This window comes from Miniopterus natalensis, chromosome 13, assembly GCF_054644295.1.
Source record: "Miniopterus natalensis isolate mMinNat1 chromosome 13, mMinNat1.hap1, whole genome shotgun sequence".
Classification (NCBI taxonomy): Eukaryota; Metazoa; Chordata; class Mammalia; order Chiroptera; family Miniopteridae; genus Miniopterus; species Miniopterus natalensis.
Genome location: NC_142093.1, coordinates 30461482 through 30484155, shown reverse-complemented (window position 1 = coordinate 30484155; position 22674 = coordinate 30461482). Strand labels below are relative to the sequence as shown.

General features: G+C 36.3%; 1 protein-coding gene across 2 annotated transcripts in view; it reads right to left on the bottom strand.

The window, feature by feature from the left end:
• VRK2 (VRK serine/threonine kinase 2) overlaps positions 1–22674 on the bottom strand; it is a 69050-nt gene that overhangs the window by 13629 nt on the left and 32747 nt on the right. For both annotated transcript variants that reach the window (XM_016201840.2, XM_087823579.1), the window contains exons 7-11: positions 19895–20027; positions 11565–11685; positions 9237–9295; positions 5445–5611; positions 291–452 (exon numbers count right to left, since the gene is read on the bottom strand). In XM_016201840.2, the coding sequence (XP_016057326.1) occupies positions 291–452; positions 5445–5611; positions 9237–9295; positions 11565–11685; positions 19895–20027 (642 nt within the window). The remainder of the gene's footprint in view (positions 1–290; positions 453–5444; positions 5612–9236; positions 9296–11564; positions 11686–19894; positions 20028–22674) is intronic.

The following is a 22674-nucleotide window of genomic DNA, read 5'->3' as shown; positions in this document are numbered from 1 at the left end:
TTAAGAGTCTCTAATGGATCATAGATGGCATAAAAATTTAAGTGCACTTCATTACATTCTTAGGCTACAGGAAGAAATCAGATCTGTACGCCAGTATGTTCACTGTCATTCTTCTATAACTGGTGTTGGCGGCTTTGATTTTATCTTCTGGATAGGACACTTTCTTGTCCCTTCTCCTTTAGCAAAACTATATAACCTTGGCCCTCAGAAGAAAATAAAACGTCTTTCTTCCCAAAGGGCATATTCTAATGTAACATTAAGGAGAGGAGAAAAATTAACAACCCTCTCACCTGAGCCGTTTCTTTGTTAGGCAATCCAATCAGCTTCTCCTCTTTCTGCACTTTTCTCCGTGTTGCGTGGGACTCAGCACTTCTCTCACTGTGGACACTTTTTTCTACTACCCTATTTTGCATCTGATTGACTTGCTTTGTTGCAGCCTTTTGTGAATCAACCTGTTGATATAGAATAAGTAATAATATATATTGAAAACTTTTGACATGCAAAACTAAAAATGCATTCATATCCAGATTCTTGAAAACTCTGAACTTGCCAAGCTTTGAAAAAAATAGAGAGGAAACCAACAAATAAACGTTACAGAAAAAAGATAGTAGTTGGCAAGATCCTGACCCTCTCTCATCAGTAGGACAAGACCAATTAAAATTAGTGGCTCTGTTGTGCACTCTTTGGAAATTATCTCTACAGATAACTTGCTTATTGAAAACAGCATTTTTACAGAAAACTGTCACATTTTGAAACTGCACATGAATTCATTATTAACCTTTGCTGGGAGTGGATCCGGTATATCGTTTTAGTTTAAATTCTTATTAATTAGAATCTTCGTTTTCTATCACTGAAGTGAGCCTAATTAAACTGAATGTGTAACAGAAGCTTATGATGTTGCTTACTTTTTATACAGGTAATTTAACCTTTAAGCAGAAGAATAACAGTTCATGTCACCTAATCCTGTGTACCAGTATCAGAGGTTAAGTTCTACAACAAGCTTGTTTCTAAGGTTTCTTTTTCACACCGTGGTGTTATCTGGGGGATGTCTGACTTAATAAACCTGAAGTAGACGGGGAAACAGAAGCACAGATCCCTCAATACAGCTGGAAGATTGAAAGCTACAGTGAAGACCCTCATGTGAAGTATTTGCTCAGCAGCTTCATGTTTATAGCAACTGAAAGTGCCATCACCTTTTCTCATGGGTTAAACAGAGGGCAGAAGATAGAACAGTACGAGGGGAAATAATGGAGTAGCCAGTGCCAAAACAGAATGAATTACACTGGCTGGGCAAGCAGAGCCTTAATTTGTAGTCTCTCAGTTTTTAGCTTCTATTGCCAAATGTGCTCACTTTCCCTTTAAAACATGCTGGTGCTTGTGGCTAGGTCTAAGCGTCGCAACATCAGTCTTTATCCATCCCTCCTTTCCGATCCCAGCTTCTCAAAGGACAAGGCTATGCCTTTCAGTAACCTGAAAACTGAAATTGCTTCCTAATCACTTGGGTTTTATTTCCACCACTCAACTCTCCCAAACTGCTGGGGAATTCGTGTGTGCCCTCCTCCTGAGCCCCTCTTGCATCCTGGTAATAAATGTCCATCATCCCACTAGTGTGAAACGGAGTTTCCCAAGGCTGTTGCACGCAGTTTTATCCTAATAAACACTGGCTGGCCAGTCACCGTGAAAATGTGTCCTGTGGCATGAAGGGTTAGTTGAGATCCTGAGTGTTTGGTGCCTCCTATGTGCCAGGCACCTGAGCTCTGACGGCTCTTGCTCTGGGAGCCTCCGACGCGCCAAGTCTTGGCCTAACGGATTCGGCCCTGAGGCTGGGCCTGGATGGTCAGGCTGTACTGCATGGGCACCTCTACCTAATCAAATGACACCCAGTTTATGCGAAAGTTCTATTTCTAGGGAGTGTTTACAATGGTAAGAATAAAGGATGATGAAGTAAACATTTTTCTCAAAGTTTATACAAATACAGAAAACACTTGGCATCCCCCACAATCAAGTAAAAGGATGCCATCCAAATGTGTGTCATTTTGAGAAAGTGGCTATTCAAACAACGTACGTTTTATTTAAATTTCCACTAGTGCTTCACACTGTTCTACAAAATCAGGAATACTTTTGGACCCTTAAAATTTAATATGCCAAATACGTGCTTATGATGGAGAATTTATATTTTGCTCTCACAGAAAATAAACTTGAAGTTTAATAGAATTATTTTGAGAATTAAAGCTCAAGGAAGAATTCTGTAAGCGTTTTAAGTTCATTAAAGATTACTACTACCAATAATGGTATATTCACCCCTAGCTTTGCCGTGGGAGCCTCCAACTTAGGGTGGACGTAGGAAGAAACATTTTCCGTCTTAAGTGTGGGTTAGCTGGGACGTTTTGACTCTGACCTACAGCTACTCCGCTGCCAAGGGGAAGCGTTTGGGAAGGACGGGCAGCTCCTTATGCCCAGGCGTCTACACTGTTCAAATATGGATTCAGGTATCATCTTAAGAAAGGAGATACTGATAAACTGAGAAAAGGATCCAGTGCGCTGGCTCCTGAGGAAGCCGCTTATTCAAGGGCTGAGCTGAGGCTTCAGTGACGCTGGCTTTTCAATTTGGCGTTAGGTTCTCACCTGGGAACTGCCGAGCTTAGCTCACTCGGCAAGCATGCCTACTGAAATATGGTTTCCTTCAGTGAGTTCTGGACATTAGGTCCCCGTGGGTGGCATAAATAGACTGAGGTAGCCCTGATGACAGATTCCCCTAATCCGTCAGTGCTACCTCAGGGGCCGTCAGCTCCACCGGAGGGTGACTCCAGCTACACGCACCGTCATTTTGATCGAGGCAAATACCCGCAAAGATTTGCTTCTCAGGGAAAAATAGCAACGTCTCTACTATCTTGACAAAATTCATTCCCTCTTTCACTCCAGTAACAGTATTTGAGGACTTCAGAAGGTTCCGTTTACGGAGAAGAGTTTATGATGCCCAGTAAAACCTCGTACTGAAAAAAAATAGCTCATTTTTCTTTTGCAAAAAGAGGGTGGGAGTTGGCGAGATTCTTGCGGCGATGGGCTCATCTCTAACACGCAGCCGAAACAGTCTGAAGCAGCCTAAGTTTACAAGGCACAACCGCTTATTACTGAGGGAAACAACATTCTTAAAAATTAAACATTCATAGCTTTCCTTTGAATACTGAATGATAGAAACATTTATCTGACGGGATACATTTTCTGGTCCACTGGCTGCTTTTTAAGGATCTTTGTCTAGAAAGCACAAATCCAAAGTTCATTCACTAGTCTGTTAAATAACTAGAGGGACAAGTGTATAGAGTCAGAGGAAATGTTAAGGGGATTTTAAAGGGACTCTGTGACTAAAAAGAGAAATTTGGGGCCATGTAATTATATTCATTTTGGACTTAAAATTGTATTTGTAAATGGAAGCGATCAGTTGCGGAAACTATCCGATACTGTATCACGCAAAGGGACGGAACATAGGACAGTATATATTATCATACTTGGCTTTTGAACATTTTCAAGTTTGGTTTTTTTAGCATTACAAAATCTGTAAGCTTTAAAAATAAATATTAAAATACTAAGGTTTAGCCACCTAATTACTAAATGTATCTGTATATTTAAAATGTTAGGGAAATAAAGTCATTATACAATATTGATATGCTGTGAAATATATCCCAAATCATCATACTTTCTGTAACAATGAGGCTGATCATATTGTTAACAGAAATTATCTTAAGAATGTATATTATTCTGTTTTCTTTTTACTCATAATCAAAGTGCTCTAATCAAAAGAAAAGAATAAAATATTTTTGATTGAGGCTCATTGGAAAAAAGTTTTATGGTATATTCTCTGCATATTAAAATGTTTTCACAACATCCTTAGAACTTGCTGAAACCAAAAATTCTGGTGAATAATTAAAATTTTATATCAGAGGATACAGCTATCAGGTTTTAAAATGGGTTTTTTATATTTCGATTAAGTTTATGAAAGTGAAAATCTACAAAAAACGGAAAAAAAAACCCTATTTAAATTAGTGTAGATTAAATGGTGACCATTATTGCAAGGGAAATACTATGTCAAGGAAATGGCTCTTTGTTTTGTTACGAAAGTGATAAAAACACAGAAGTCAATAAAACTGTTAAAATAAGTCTCAGTAATTACCAAGATCAAAATCCAGTGGCTTTTTATTAAACATGAACTTTTGTTCTGCCTTCTGCAATACGTAAATAGTGCTGACAATTGGTTTGTGAGGCACTTGCTACAATAAAATGTAATTGTATCATGAGAGAAAGGTGACAATCAGGAGATCATGAAAAAATTACATATTCTCGCTGGTAGTTAATTAGCCATGCAAAACCTCCTCAAACAGATATTCTCTTCTATTAGGAATGATTACTATGCAGGCCTACAGATGTCAATACCACAGTCATTCAAATACTTCTTTCCCTACTAATTGAAGGTTGTAAAGCTCTGGTGTCAAGGTTTTGCTTCCAAAGAGCTAATTTATGACTAGAAGGATATTTTATGTCTTCAGTTGCAGCAGCTACAAAATTCAGCAAATCAGAACCATCTGTGCTCCAGTACCTGACTCACCGTTCATCTAGCAGCCTATCCGTCACGTTAGTTTGCATCCTGCATTCTTGGCTCATGAACGCTCGTGATGATCCAAAGTTCATAAGAAATATTAAAAATGAATGGCATCCTGACCCTACCTTATTATACACGCATGAGGGGAGAAAAACCCTCCTACTTTTTTGTGTATGTGGAGAGTGTCAAGGGAGAAACAGCCACTGAGTCGCCTTTCCAGTCATGTCCTGATAGCAGTCTCAGGCTTCTCTCTTAAAAAATGTTTTGTCCTAATTCTTTTGTATTGTTTCAAGTTTAAATCTTTTTTCAAGTGATAATTCTCATTTTTTTACGTTGGTATGAGGGAGTCAGTTGAAAGACAGCAGAGTAAAGGAGGAGATACAACTTTAAAAAAAAAACTTTAAAAAATAATTGTTTCTTATAAATCGAAATATCAGCACATACAAATAATCTGCTTAAATCTAAGGTTATTATAATTTCCACCAAATTATGGCCAACTTGCTATGTGAAAACCAAGGGAAATAACTAAAGGGAATCTGAAGAAAAGCAGCAAATAAAGTTCTCATAAATAACGCCAGATTAGACTCAACCTCGTCATATCTCTATGATGACAGTGACTGCTTGACTTCTTTAATCTGTACAATAGACCACAGATTCTACTATTTTCCTGTAAGAAACAATATGTCAAAAGAACTTCCAACAAAATTTCTTGGGGTTGAGTAGAGGAAATAGGAATTAAATATAATACACAAGAAACTGGATTGTCAAATTCATTTGAAACCTAAAACAACCTCACTTGGAAGCAAGCTTCACAGAAGGTAATCATAAGATCCCAGGGACTGTTACTTACTTTTTGATAGTTTGGAGTATGTACATTTACACCCTCTCCTTTAGGGGAAAATTCCAATGGTCCTAAAGGTATTCCACCTGGGTTCAGAATTTTCTTGAGCATTTGGTAGTCTGGCTTTTCATCATATGCTAAATTACGAGCACATGTCAAATATTGGGCTATTTCACCTGTAAAGTATTAAATTTTTTTACATGTCATTCATAATTGGCAAGGAATGTCAAGACCCCGTATCCTCAAAATCTCTCTTTTCTCTCTTACACACACACACACACACATACTCTAAAGAAACTAAGAATGAGCAGTTCAATGAAAATCACTTTTCAAATGATATCCAATAATGACTCAACTATATAGTGACCTATAGGTTTGGCAAGGTGAGAGAAATGTAATTTTTAATACATTTTTGTATATAGTCATTAATTCACTAATCTTATCAAAGGAAGCAAATTTTAAAATTACAGTTAGTGATTTTGATTTATACCTTGCAACTACTAAGAACCACCTGAGGAGCATAGTAGATGCTTTTACTTTATGTTGAAGTTTTAAAAATTCAGTTAAAAACACTTGGTACTTACTATAGACCTCCTTCAAAGGAAAAAAAAAACATTCCAAGTTTCAATTAAGGCTTTGGTTTTGAGATTATAGCAGTTCATTTAGAAACGACCTTGAACTGTACGCGTTCAGCCGGGCCTGTCTGTGGAAGTCGCTAAGCCTCCATACCTGGCCAGCCCAGCGCATCCGCGTCACAGTCAGATTTAGTGCAAAAGGACGACAACTTGCTACCTTTTATGTTTTTCTCTACTGTAATCTCCTGCCTAGGACTATAAGGTAACTCTCCCCCCTCCAAAAAAGGAATTTAAGGACTATAAACTTTTAAATACAAGTAGAATTAGTAACCAAGTTACAAGCATAGCAGAGCCTTAAAACAAATGTAATTTTTGCATTTGTTTCATGCAAGTTCAATCTAAAATCTAGATACAAGACCATACACTGTTTAAAAACGGGCATGTTTTCATTTGTTTATGGCAATGTTTAGATGCTCCACAAACTAGTCTTTACAAGCCTTTCCGCTTCAAAAACGTATTACTGACCCAGACACAAGTCCTTCTTACATTAGCACTAAGCCGTTTATATCCCGGGGCAAGACAATCTGGGAAGCCTGGCAGGAGTGGTTTCCTAACCCTTCTCTTGCCCTCCAGGCTGACCTCCGTTCAAGTGGGGAAAGGCAGAGAACCTGGGTTTCGCTGCCCAAAAGGAAAATTCCAAAAGGAATAGCCATCATCTGTTTTCCCTTCTGAAAGTCAGAATGACCATTGTACACCACACTGTCCCCAGCTGTTCTCTAGGAACGCAAGGCTAATGTGACTAAACCGAGAACTCTTGGCTCCAGGGTGTTTCATTTGTTTGTTTGTTTTGGATACAGTGACAATTATGCATCCCACCTTTTTCCTCTCTAATATATAAGATATATAAAATATGTCATCTAGCATTCGATCACCCAGCTTTCTATTAACTAGCAAGTGCTGTGGTCCCATCATATTTATAACTCATGTTTGCAGGAGCCCTTTGGGAGCATCCAATTCCTGAAGGGATGATCAAGGAAAAAAAAGATGAAATCGCATTCACTGCTATTTTAACATAAATATCCTGTCGTTCTTTGGGCCTTTACAGATTGGTAAGCCAAGTTTGGTATACATTACAATTCTATTAACCAAAATATCCCAAATGGAGAACAGAGCTGACTATGTTGGGAACGCTTTTCACAAATCACTGTTGGAAGACAATGGAAGTCTCCTGGCATCCCACCAACTGACAGCAGCTGCTCAGTGAAGCCTTCATGGGTCTGGGGTTTGAAAAAACTGGGTACCAGTGAGGTAGGAGAGGGAGAAAAATAAAAGCCACCTCTGTTACAAATTTACTATCACAAACCTGAAGCTTAGCCTTTTGTGAGGCAGCACTGCTTTAGACGTCAGCCTTTCAAGATCTGGATGTATTATATTCAGTATACTTTCTAATTTACTAGCATATTTCCAGAGCTATAAAACAAAACACTTTGAGAGGTATGAAATTATGATATTCTTGAATCATCTGCTTTTTAGGCTAGTGGAATATTAAGTATCATTACTGAGTATCATTTCAAGAGAGAGAAACTTTTGAAACTATTATTGTTACACTGAGTTGGGCATGCACACTGCAAATTTCTTGGCTGTTTCATTTCATAAAGTGTCTTAGTAATAAACCTTTTATAAATCAGTTTAATTTTCCTGCTTACAATACCCATTCTCCTAAGCATAACCAACTTAAGAGACCTTCACTTAATATTAAAGGTTCAATGTTTTGTGCTTTAGAAATAGAAATCTGCATTTTATAAAATACTACTATAGACTCAAATGGTTTGTACTGTAAAAGAGGAATCTGGCACTGATCCCTTGAGTTCCCGTATCACTCACTTCTTCTTTGAACCTCACTCTAGCAAAAGAAGGGTCACAGAAGGTTATCTTGTATAACCCATGGCATCTGGGCTTTCTTTCCTGACCCAAAACTGAACAGTTACTCTCTACGCAGGAGGGATAGGAAAGGAGATAAACAATTTTTAAAAATTTCTGACATCTCCCCAGCTCTCTTTTTTGCTATCCTGTTGAGTAAAACACAAGCTGTATGACTTGGTAAAAATGTCAATAAGAATATTAGCCAAAAAGTATTATTAGCATTTGGACCAAGTTGCTAAAAAAAAAAAAAGGAAACACTTTTTCTCTTTCAACCCAGCCCCCGCAAATGAGAGCCCTCTCTTGTTCTTCCCCCTCCACGAGGCAGTGGGAAGACAGGCTCATGGTCTTAGGAAATGGAGGTAGAAAAGCAGATCTGGTTTGTTCCTCCTTTGTTTCCTATGAAAACGAAAACTTTGGTGTCATGTCAAAGAAGGGCTATGAATATAAGTTTAAGGTGATTTAATTCAAATTCTCAGGTGAAAATTGACACTATTTGACCTTAGGTAGGGGTCAGTGTTCATACTCACCTTCGTAAGTCAGCTAAAAGCTCCCTTTGAGACGGTGCCATATAAACAGAGATCAAGATTCACTCTGCTTATCTGTCTCTGAGCAAAAGCAGACCCAGCAGCCAAAGGGGTCTTTCTATGAGACACTGTAACCCAGTTGTTAAATTGGTGCTCAATGTGCCCTGCGTGCACTGCAGATAGGCACTTGGGTAACTGAATTGACTTACTATTTTTACTAATAATACTGTCAATTAAAGAACTCCAAAAATGGTCTATACTAACTTGGAAGGAAAAACCATTTAATGAAATATATACCTGCAAACCCCAACGTCATATGCCAATTCAAAATTTGGTTGCTGGCTGTCCAGCCAGAGTGTAACCCACGGTCTAAACAGCATTCAAGGGTTTATTTGTGGGGTTTTTTTAAAATTACTGAAAGTAGTCTTAGGTCAATTTTATCTAAACAAAGATAGAAAGTCACCTCTAGAAATACCAGATAAAGCTGACTATTAAACCTGGGCATGATCCCCATAATATATATATCTAAAAAACAATAATAATAATTCAGTCAGCAGAGCCTAGAAAGCTGCCTAAATGCTTTCGTGCAGCGTCCTTGTGTTCTAATGTCAAAAAGGATCCAAATAGTCTTTGCTCGAGCAACCTATCTATAACCCTGAGAGTTTCCTCCCATCCCTGTGGAATGGGAGTGGGTGAATTAAAAAGTTGTAAAACAAGAGTGACGAATGTGGTGACCTGTAGAGGATATCGGAGAGGGCAGAAGTTATTGTGTAACTTACAGCAACTGCTTCCAGAAGGAGCCCATCTCAGCACCGACTCGGGGAGCTCATCCAACAGACTGAAACAAATAGAGTAACAACAATGAATCTGTTTGCCATTCTGTGATTCACTGTTCTGATTAGAAAACAAAACTCAAATTCTGTGTTGGTGAGTCACCAATACCTTGACTTTTAATACTGTTTTTCACCCACCGGTAATAGGTTAGAAGAAAAGTGGACCAATTTTATATCAGTCACCTAGAGACTAAATAATGTAGAATTACAATATAAATGCTTTAATTCAAGGTTTACACAGGTAAAAATGTAGAAGTAGCAATATCTGTCATATTTTTTTCTTAAAAACAAGAAAAAAATACATAGAAAAATTGTATCTGGATTCTGAGGGTATTTTTCCTCAAGCATTTACCATTGGGGGGTAAATTATTTAATTACTTACATATAATGTTCTCGATTGGGCAGTGTTTTATGCTACCCAATGATTAAACAGGCCAACAAGAAATATCCAAAAAACAAAACACAACATCCATTATTCTAACAATTGCCAGTGTGTTAGACTGAACAAATACAACTCTCTTAAGATGCTTCAGCCACAAATATATGAACATTCAACTAAAATTACTGATATGGATGTCTGACTCATAAACTCAGGCACAGGCAGAAATGCAACAATAAATGCACTGATCAAATATCACCCTGTGTCAGGGAAATAAAGGGCATAAGGGAGATATGGTATCATGGTTGAATATGCAAGCATGCCCTTATGGAAAATTCAGTGTTATGCCTTCTCAGCAATTGAATAAATTATGATTATGTATTATACACTATAAGAAGTTTGAAAATGTCTACAGTTTACCTTAATAATACACTTCATAATATATTAGCTTTATTGATCTATAGGTTTTTTACTAATAATCACATCAAAATGAAGATATTAACATGTTAGGATCTCCAAAATGTAAATAAAGGTTATATTTATTAGCATTATATTCTATTATTTTATATGATCCCCTATTATTATATCTGAATACACATATGTAGGCATATTCATTAAAGAAATCTATATATGCATATTGATAAAAGACTAAAATCATTAGTAAATCTTAATAAAAAAACCATACATATAATCATTAGAATTAAAATGCTAATCTTTGTAATAAAATACATTTTTGAAATTCAGTAAACTGAGGTGGAAAATTGTGTACCAGAACTGTTTGTTTATACCCATTACTGTATTTTGACTTGACCCATATATTAGAAAATGTCAGTTACATGGGGGTTAATATGGACACATCGATCACTGCAGTAAGTAACTAATTAGATAGTTCTAATATTGACTTATATAAATGTGTTCATTTTGGGTGAGGGAATAGGATGATGAAGATTCCAAGTGGACAAACATCTTATATAATATATAGTACGTCAGTGTTTACAAATGTGATCTGCATCTGCAGGCCAGCCTCTCTCTCTCCTAAGAACAGATGCCACAATGAACTTGAAGATTGATTCCTATGAATCAGCTGCCCCTCTCATAAACTTCTGTTGTGACATGCCCTTCTTAGGACATACCTGCCTTCCCCAATTGTGATATTGTATCTGTGGGTGAGGACTGTTGAGCATATCTTGGTATATAATAAAAAATTGGCTATTCCGTGCTACATGCAATTGACTTTTTCTTAGGCTTGATAAGTGAGAAAATAGTAAAATAGCAACACACTCTGTTCTCAGGCTGACCTAATTTTCATGCTAACAGATTCTAGCTGAGAAAAATGGAATGTGAAATATTAAAAATGTTTATATGGCTGCAGGATCATCTTTTATATAAACACCTCATATAAAAATTGTTTGTTTCTTCTTTCAGAAACAAAACATACTCCCACCAAGACACAGGATTAAGAAAGAGGTGTGCTGCTCTCACTTGAAAAATATGGGCCATATTTGTCCCATTTCACATCGTCGCTCTGCGCAGTTAATATCGATCACATGGAGCTCAAACTACCTGCATATACTTATACAGCGCTCATCTGAAAATACTCTCCCTTGAAACCACCACCACCTAGAACCTAAGTTTTGGAAAACACCATGGAAAGGAAGAACTACTTCACTTTACATTTTGTATTATGATTCGTGTACATGTGATTTCATAGGCGGCGTCATTTTAATGAATTTTATGTCTGTAGGCTGTGCAGCCTTTTAAACAGTATTTTTCAAATTTAAGAAATTTGCTTTGGTTATCATGTTGGGTGACTGGCAGTCTCCTCTGGGATACTGCCTCCCCTGATGGGCCCCTGCAGGGCTGCTGTGTGCTGATGGAGAGTCTGGAAACTGTACTTGGTTTTCGCAGTCTGGACGGCCGCCGGGTCGCGCAGGCTCCGCTCCCAGGGCAGCGGCCCACAGTGCCAGCGCAGCAGGCAGTAGCCGAGGATCTCCAGGTCACTTCGTCGGGACAGGGCTAGAGGGGTCAGCATTGAGACAGAGAGGAGGGAGAAGCAGGTTTTGAGAAATGGAGGAACCACTGATTTAACTACCATCGATGAAATATGAAAAAGCCAAATGGGAGACGTGTTTTGTTTGTTCAGCTGGAGTAAAACTTAACCGCCTGGGCGCTTGGCTCCAGGCCACAGACAGGCAGGGACTTGCTGCTGCTGAAAGTGAGGGTCAGCTTCCTCGCCTCCTCCGCCTTCATCCTTCCTTAGTCTAGCCTGTCACATGAACTTGATCTCCATGGCCTCTGACATGATCCAGACAACCCATAACCTGGCACCAACACTTTCTCAAAGAGCCAAGCAGTAAAACAAAGAAATAAATGTCTGCGGCTAAATTGCTAACATATGTTCCGGGAAGCCCATGGGGTCTGCATTGGTCACGCGGAGACCCTTTGAGCGCAGACTAAACATCGATGGCCTTTTCTGTTCCACTCGCACTGCAGCATGTGAAGCTGGAAGAGTATGACAAAACTGCCATCTAGTGTGCAGTATAAAAACCAGGGCTGTCGGGAGATTTTCCCATTCGTGAGAGTGAGGGGCAAAATATGCCTACTGTTTGGGGTACACAGTTCTATGGTTTTACAAATATTATTTTTAGATATAAGCAGTGTTAAACTAAGATTCTGGTCAAATACCCTGAATAGAAAATATAAAGACGAGGCAATGATGTTCATGGGAGTGTGGGTGGAGGTGGTAGGAAGTAGATTTTGAAGCCAACAGAGGCTTTCAGCATTTACAAGATGGCTTTTTATACAAAATGCAGTAAAAGAACAATTTTAAGCCACTGCAAATATCATTTATATCAAACTACTAAATGCTGTAGACTAATGCCATCACAATTTTATATTTTTTAAAGTGCCTCATTTCAAAAGATAGACAATGAAATCTAAGAAACATGTCAAATATAACAAATATTACTGAAAAAAATGATTAAAACATTAACAAAACCCAACAAACTAAACTCATGTTTTTAACCATTCCAAACTGTTATAAAACGACAGGTTGGTGTTTACATTTCTACCATGACTTGACTGCTCATCTGTGCAGGGATACACAACCTCCAAAGTGTATTTTGTGGCTGTTAAACTTTCTGTAAACAGGTATCCTATTTTATTACCTTTCATTAAATAAAGTCCAAAAAAATCTTGCTCAGTAAACTTAAGTTTTTAGTTTAAAAAGTCATCTACTAAGAACAATGCTGCCAGTATGTCATAACTACTTTTGGTCACCATACATAAGTTGTTATAAAAGCAGAAGACAAGATTAGCTCTTACACATACTCTATCTTAACTGCTGTGAGAGTAGGATTATTAAAGGCCCTTCAGCCTAGCAGAATGCTGCGATCCCACGGGTGCCATTTACTTTCTGCACAAGCTTCCACAATGTCCTAATGCAAGTCCTGGCTCTTGTATTCAAATAAAAACACAGCCTCTACCACACTGTTTTGTAGTGACTTCTCCAGTAATAAATCTCCCATTAATAATGGAATGGTTCCATTTGTACAGATGTGTTCACAAGTCCCTTTTCCATTCTGGTTGGTAACTCCTGATTACCACCATTTAAAAAAAAATTCACATCCTCTAATTTTCAAAAAATTATATTCTGGCACCTGTTTGGATGACAGAGGCTACACACAAGAGGCCCTCTGAAGAAAAACAATAGAGAATTAAAATGGAATGAACCTTCCTGGTCACTGTTCCCCACCCTCCGACAGTGGGATTAATTGATCTGAAGCAGCAGTAATGACAATTCATTCAGATTTCTGAAGCCAATCTTTCATGAACTGGTCTTCCTTTGAAATAGCCCTTTGAGAGTTAACTTTACCTCACTGTTACAGTCTGGTCTTACCTAAGTAAAGTACATTATCACATTTTTCAACTTTTTACTTATTTTCTTTTACTGCATACATACATTAATAACTATGCTTAGGTATTTTACCACTGTTTCCATTCAGTTCTGTAGAAATACATGTAATGTAACATCCTATAGTTTCTCTTTCTCACTATTAAGGAGATAAAAGTATTAAAAATGTTTCTAAGTACATATCCTCCCTGGAATTCCCTCCCCAAAAAACAAATTGCGAAGTCTGATGCGTTTTAGTGAAATTAAACCCTAAGATTCTACCAACAATTATGTCTTCTTTCCATCTACTGTACACAGAAAAATAATTTTAATACCTGTTAATTAAAAATACTCTTGATGACAATATGTGTGTAACTAACACAAGACATTGATCATATATCTTTAATTGACTTTAAAATACATCAAAATATAAATGACATGACAAAATAATAATTATAATTTAGGAAATGAATATTTTGATATTTACTACATTTATTCTAATTCCTTTGTATTTCAAAAGAATTAAATAAACTGCTGAAAATAAAAAGAAACACAAGAATTCCTTATAGTTGAAGAGGACTATTAATGTCTACGTATGAAAATTTTTTTTTAATTTGAAAGTTGAAATATATATGGATTCTTTTGTTTCTACATAATTTGCATTTCTGTATAATTTACTGTAACTTATAGGGTTCTTCAGTTATATTTGATAATTAATATAATTAACAGTATATTTTCACATAGACATCTTCAAAAAAATCAAACTATTACTTATGGTGCTACGGGAATGCAGCAAAATTTAGTTATTAATATTTTTCTTCTACACTCTTGTGTTAGTTTCCAAATATAATTTAGCATCCAATTTTTATTTATAAATATGGAGCAATGTAAATGTCTCTTTTCATGGAAAGCCTGCAGTGTTCTCAATTGCTCAGCATTTCTAAATTATAAAGTATTGCCAAGAGTAACAACAATTGAAAAAAAAGGCACAGGTAGGGTCTTGAATTCTATTTCACTAGAAAGCTGATTATAGAAACAGTTGACACTGAAATGCATGATTAAAATTAAAAGAATTGATGTGATTTATGGAGCTGCTATTGTGCCAGACACTCTAGCTCCTTTTATATTATCTCATTTAATCATCCTAAAAATATAAGGTAAGTATTATTAACCCCGATGGCAAATAAGAAATTAGAGGCTCAGAGAGGTTAAATAACTTGCTCAGTATCACAGAGCAAAATCTGACAGAGCTCTACAGTGAAATCCGTATTTCAGAATCCAAAGTCCACACTCAGTCTAATAATTACTTTGCCTCTACCATTAGTTTCAACACCATTCAAACATTACATATACTACTTCTACAGTTAGGGAATTACCTGAAGTAGGCATTGTAATTTAAAACACAGAAAGATATACTGATACAAAGACAGTTCTTTTGCAAGGAATAAACCAGCAGCAGATCCTGAGGTGTAAGCTACAGCACTAACAACATTTTTCATGCAACTATCCTTTCAAGATACTATTTCTTTCAAACTATTTCATTCTAATGAAGAAGGGTGTCTAGTAAAAACGTTATATCATAAAGTGTTAAATGGTCCTTCCGAGCTGGAACAAAAACAGAGGAGTTGCCTTGGAGAACTGGTCTTTATTCTAACAACAAACTGTAGTGAAATCATCCAGGCCCAGTTCCTCAAATGGAATGAGAGAGGAATTGGGGGAACAGGGAAAGTGCAAGTGTTAATTCTAAAATTAATCTGATCATTTGCCTAAGGGGTTTTCTGTTTAGTTTTATTTCTTATATAGAGTAATGAAAACTGTGAAGAAAAAGAAGTTTAGTAGGAAATAATAAAGTGAACTTGAAAACTTTGTCCTAAAGCAAACGGGTTTAAATGCCCAAAATACTACTTCATAGGCTGGGCAATGACAATGAGAGCGCAGAACACATCTGAGTAAGATGCTCACCTGAGCAAGCGAAGGGTGACTGTGCGAAACAAATCTAAACTTCATTTTAATTTTTCTAGCTAGTAACCTATGTTATTCAGTATTTTGTAAATTCAGATATATAATGAGCTGGAAAATGTTATGGTGGCCACAAAGTTTTGCCATTTCAAAAAGGATGTGAGGAAAAAAGAATGCAATCTGTGACACTGCAAATAAAATACTAAACCCAGGTCTCCCTTGTTTTTCCTGTACCTTTTAAATTCTAAGCCTTAGCTTTTTATGAAACACTACAGTGGGGGTGCTTAGGAAAAGTTATTCAACAGAGCGAAGGTAAAGGTAGGATACATTTCGTCAATGCATATTCTTAACCCAACCGAACAGTTCAAGACCTATGTCATGACTTTAAAAGTCACGTCTAAATGTCACAGTTGGGTTGTACCATGCAGGGGGAATAGTGTCTCCATTATTGTTTATTGACACATCAACCCAAGACTATTTACAGAAGTTAAATTTACCTAAAAATAGAAATCAACAGTATTTTTTTCTGATTACTAACAGATCCAACAGAGCATATCAATAACTTGATGGCTCCCCTTGACATCTTATCATTGAAAAATGGGTTCCTTTTGTGAATTATTGTTTAAGAAGATAAATTTCATGTCACTTCCCCAAGTTTGGTAACATGAAAATACATTCTCAGTTTATTTCACATATATTTTGTAAGTTGGAGTGCTGAATTAGAGTGAAATGAAGCCATGCAAGAAATAGCACAAGACTTGGATTTCATACATGGTAGCGATTGGCAAAAATAAAAAAGTATGTAATATATCTTTCCTTGATACTGAATATATTACATAAACAAATAGACATTTAAAATGCAATTTAGATATCCTATTTTACAGTCAACCATGATGTCAAATTAAAACAGGTATTATACACTCAATGCACAGGTCTGAAGTATTTAAAAAAGCTCAATATGTTAAATGCAGTATATCTCTAGAGAAATTAGGTATTGACTGCATGCCTCAGTGAGTAGAAAAATCTACAAAAATCCATACTACACATTGATCCAAATATTGCTTTTTTAACATTGCTAAGAATGTAACAAATTTTAAAATAGTATATTTGACACAGATATAATTCTCTTTAATTATCAGGCAACGAGCCCAAAATATGTCAATGTTTATACATGTTAGTTTTTATGAAGAATAAAAAAATAATAATAGAAGAGATAAGCCCAGCATGCATTACTCTAATTTTACACCAAATGAAGCACTTCAGCCTCTCAGACAATACCTTTAGGTCATACAAGAGAATTGAGTTTGAAAGAATAATTGCGATTTTTTAAAAACATACAGATATATACATGATAGTTCCAGAAATAGTTATTTATCCATTCCTCTGTCAATCTATCTGCCCATTTCTATATATCTTTTTGGTTTGTAATAACACAAGCTACTCTGCTTTTACATAAAGTTGAACTAGAAAATGCTTGGGTAAAACTGCCGATTGGCACCTTATACGAGCTCCTCCATTATAAAAACCCAACTAATCCACAGAAAGAAGAGGGTTAGCTACAGTTTATGAATAACCACTATGAAAAGTGCAGAGACCAGCTAGTCTGATCAGGTTAACAGTGTCAGTTAAATGGCTAATTCACAAATCAGTTTCACCCTGAAGCCTGGATATTCCCTGGGCCTGACCAGACACAGACACACCTGACACCAGACGGATGCTTTGACAACTAGAATTCCATTTCCAGTGACAACTTGTTTTGTTCTTTATGTTTTCCTTTGCATTATCTTTCTAAGTAGTTATTTGATCTCATGGTTGGGCTGGTATAGAAAAGGTTTTTCTGAGATTAAACTACGTAGTGACTGTACCGAAAGTAAACACATACATATTTGTGAATTTGACCTTCTGCATTAACCTACAGGATTTATGGCTGTGTTTATTCAGGTTCCTAGATATGACTAAATGATTATTTCATTTCTAATAAATTCTTAATGTGAAATATTTTAGAAAATTAAATACAAACTATTAGGAATGAATTCAAACATTTGAGGACATCAAACCCTTCACTTTATATACCAGACTAAAAGTATATATTAAAACTTTAGCAAATATATATTTATGTGTGTATGTAGCTATGTATGTATGTGTGTACATATGTGTATGTGTGTACATAGGCAGGTATATATATCTATATGTAGATATACATATGCACAGAAGTTTAGTGAAAATACAATTTTAAATGCATTAAGGGAATATTTTTATAGGAATCTTATGAAACCTATAAAAATGAACATTCACTCCAGCATGTAACTTTCCAGCAAATACCAAAAATAGGTAATATAGACTCTTCCCTGAATTATCCTCCCAGGGAGATAGTGTCTTTCTACCATCATTCTTAGTTCAATATTCTCCCCCCAAACCCTAGTATGGTGAATCTACCCAACTCATCACATGTATTATTATTTAGGAAGGAAAAAACTTAAGCAAACTACAGAATTAAAATTCGTTCAAATCTTTTATGAAGACGGCACAAAAAAACACTGCCCTAACCTATGGAATAACTGTAGAGGACTTTCAGAATTACCAGTCCAGACACTGGCCAGATGAACACGCAACAACTATTCCTCCCATTCAACAGTCACACTGGTTTCTCAGCTGTTTCCACGGCCACAGCCATGTGCATCAGGGTTAGAACTAGCCAGTGAAATAAGTTAATATCATTACTACCATAACTGGACCAATGCTTAAAAACCTGTATGATGAATTTCCAGTTACACTACTATCGAAAAAGTACTCCCAGGTTTCCGGAAATCCTTTCATACTAATGAATCTGGCAAAAGTGAAGAAAACTCACTGAGAGTAAAAGAACTTGAACTGAACGCGTACCCCACTGTCAAAGGCATTTGATTCTTACATTTCTTAATTTATTTAAACCAATGTCCCATTTATATCTTTCAGTGCTCACTGATTCATTAACAATGCAAATGGTGAAAAAATACACAAGATTTCTTAATTTCTGAGTGATCATTACTTTTCTAACCAAACTATCCTTGAAAAGTAATGTAGTGATTTCTTTCACTCTAATCCAAAGCGTAAAAGCTAATTTCCATTTCAGAAAATTTAACCTATGATTCTCCCAGAAAGGAAGCAAGGATACAACTGACACACTTGTCTCACTTCTTCCTTGGCCTACCTTAAACTAGGATGGGCTTTAACTGCTCTGGAAAATGATCAGGACCCTTCTACATTACATGGCCAGTGGTCCTTTTAATAGAAAAGGCAATAATATACAGCTGTTCGCACCAACTAAAACTCGTTAGGAAGTCTCAGTTTAGGGTAACAGTTCAACAGCCATTAACAAGTGCAAATGTCTAATTGCCTTTTAGTGCAAATGTGGTTCTTTCAAAGCTGTTTAAAATTATTTGTATGGTTTAGCATACTTGAAAATACTTTTATAAACAAAGTTTAAAGAATATAATTTTGAAAGCCAAAGTTCTTCAATAATCACCCTTTTTTTTACTAGCATAACATTAGAATTGACTTTTTGTCTTGCTGACAGAGCAACTAAGAAAGTACTGTTGCATTGACCATATTGATTGTGAACAAAGCAACCATCAGTGGGACTCTGCACCATATATTTTCAATATTGACCTCCTACTTCCTTTTCCATGGCTTTCTGGGTCGGCTATTGGATTTGGACTGCAGTGTAATAAACAGCTAAGGTTTAATTAATGGTAAATGAATACAAGACATAGGTTATGACTTTAACTAATTAGGGAATTGTTGAATTAAGTCTGCCTTGGAATGCAAGGCAGTACAATCAATATCCAATAAAAGGACTATGTATGTAATTTACCTGCAAATGTGTTTCCAATACCATCAAAGTGAGTTTAAATAAGTAAGATATATGAAAGGCGACTAGGAGAGATTTCCACAAATTAACACTTTATAGTTTCGGAAAAGATTTTCTTATTGTTGAGAGATGGTATCTTCCATAGCTCAGATAAGGGCACAATGAAAAATAGGAACAATTCTTCATACGTGTACTTTACCAAGTCTGTAATGTTCACTACAGCATAAAAACTCAGTTGCTGACCTCCAAGTTTAACCTACACAAACTAGTAATTTCCTACCCAAAATGAGCATCAAGCTTTGCTTTCTTGACATCCTTTTGCTATTTTCTCACTTGTCACAGTCTGTATCTCCTCCCCTTGTTAAGACAATACTCACTGGCATAGAGGAATTCACTCTTTTCAATAAAAATCTCAGCAGTGCTCTCCTCCTCAGAGTTACTATGCAAAGGTCATTTCATGGAGTCTTATTACTCTTTAATTATTCTTGTGAAATAAAAATAAGAAAAAGTAAAAAGAAACTTACGTACTCCCTTGTGGGCATCCAAGCTGGTAAACTCCATTGTCCCATTATGGCCTTTTCTAGGATTTTCCTGATACTGTTTGTGGTTCCCATTGGGACAATATCTGTAGGCAAGTCCATAATCTGCAAGATAAACCTGGAAGACACGAACAGACAAATGAATCGTGCTTTTGTCCTCTGAAAATACAACCTTTATAATTATGTCTTAAGAAACTGTTAAGAACAGTCTTAGATCTACATTTTATTAAACCAAATGGTGCCTTAGGATAAAATATATACAACTAGGGACCATAATAACTAACTTCCCAACTTAAATCTTGACTTCATCATAGGCATATCTTTTCTGAGTTAACTTAGATTCTTAGTCTTTTTACTTTGCTCCCAAACTCCCTTCCCTCCATGTGGGCATCTAGACATCATAAACTGCAACTTGTCTTTTTATCAGTATTCATGCAGCTTATGAGGCTCTGCCTTTTCTCGTAACCTCCACCCTGCAACATAAAACTGTTTCAAGCAGGGAGGAGGAGGTGAGAGCCAACAATCTAAAAATATAAACCTAATGTTATAGGAGTCTCCATTAACAGGAGGTATAAAAATAGTGATCAGACTGTAAGAGGTAATGACTCTTTGCAAAAACCACCAGCATGTTGTGTGTATTTAAGAACGGAACATCAGCGCAGTACTCAGACCGATCCATATCATCACTGTTATCTTTGTCAGTCAGTCAGAATTGCAAGCAGGGTTTCCAAACAGAATATAAGTTGATAAAAGTCAGAAGGCAATTCAAGTGAATTTTTCTCAGATTACTTTGGAGGAGGGAGAAGTAGTTTTACAGATGTGGCATACATTGAATAGGGAGGACTATTATGACTCGATATTTATTCTGACATGAAGTCAAAATACAGTAGTTGCCAACTATATCTTACCATGCTCACCCCCACAAAAAAGCAGTTGCAACTTTTAAAACATGTTGTTTCACTTTTTTTTTTTTTTTAATTTAGGGGTTGAGGCAACATTTCATGATGTAGCTACAAGGCAAGAGAGCATTACAAAACAACTTGTATTTTAAAATATATCTATTAAAATTTAGTATTTATTTTTTAGTTTCTTTAACCTTTTGGTTTTAGGACTTCAAAATAGAAACAGCACAGAGTTTTCTTCATTTGTTGGAGAACATAGCTTGCTACAGTGTCTGAAAACATGGTATTTCAGTTTTGTCTCTCTCTCCCACAGATGCTGTTTCTCCCACAGATGGCTTCAGAAGTAACTGATCCCTCTGCCCTAAGTAACTAGGCTTAAGGATGAGATTGTAACTGGTTGCTTACTTTCACTATATATGATGCATTTTTATCTTTATTTCAAGAACTAAATTGATAGGCTTCACTTACAAAGAAAATATCCCAGATATGTACATATTGATAACTTAGCAAATGGAACAGTATAGTAAATACACTAGTTTACTAAAAACAAACAAAAACTATCAAGAATATTTTCATGTAGTCATTAGCCAAAAAGACCTAAACTTCATGGAGTACCTAGTATACATGAGAGCATGCTAAGAGCTTTACATTCATTGACCCAACCCATCTTCACAGAAATCCTGCACGTAGGTACTATCATCTCCAGTTCACTCATGCAAACTGCGGCTCAGTGAGGTTATGTGACTTGGGTAGTAAAATGGAGCCAGAGTCTGACTCCAGAGTTTTTACTTTCAGTCACTGTGGGAGGGAAATTGCACTGCATAAGTTAAAAAGACAAGGAAGATTTTATTCAAGGCCATTGCAATAGGGGAGAGAGATAAACTCAACTCCACTGAAACAAAGATGGGGAAGTTTTTAAGCCCTGGGGCAAGCTAGTGAAAAGTACTGGAGGACATTAGGGAAGGTTGGTCAATGTGCCTAGGTTATCTACGTTTGCTAGTTGGTGCTTAGGCTCCTACCCTCCTTCAGAGACTGAAGAGATAGGAGCACTATGTTTCTCAGAGATTACATTTTAAAGGAATAACTCCCAGGTCCTAGAGAAGGCCTTTTCTTTGCTGAGAGGTTTTATTATTACTGGATAAATCTCCTTACTGGTAATTGTTCTGCTCAGATTTTTTTATTTCTTCATGATTCAGTCTTGGAAGGTTGTATGTTTCTAGGAATTTATCCATTTCCTCTAAGTTGTCTAATTTGTTGGCGGATAACTGTTCATAATAGTTTCTTATGATTCTTACTTGTGTTATCAGCTGTAATATCTCTTCTCTCATTCCTGATTTCATTTATTTGAGTCTTCCCTTTTTTCTTAGTCTAGCTAAATGTTTATCTATTTTGTTTATGTTTCGAAAAAAACAGCTAACAATCTCATTCATCTTTTCTATTGTCTTACTGGTCTCTATTTCACTTATTTTCATTCTGAAATTTATTACTCCCTTCCTTTTAATTATTTTGTGCTTAGTTTGTTCTTTTCCTATGTCCTTTATGTGTAAAGTTGGGTTGTTTTATTTGAGATCTTCCTTTATTCTTAATGTAGGAGTTTATTGCTATAAACTTCCCTCTTAGAACTGCTTTTGCTGCATCCCATAAATTTTAGAATTCTGTGTTTTCATTTCCATTTGTCTGAAGGTATTTTTTTATTTTCTTTTTGATTCCTTCTTTGATATACTGGTTGTTCATGAGCACACTGTTTCATCTCCACATACTTGTGAATATTACAGTTTTCCTCTTGTAACTGATCTCAAGTTTCATACCACTATGGTTAGAAAAGATGCTTGATATGATTTCAATCCTCTTAAATTTGCTAAG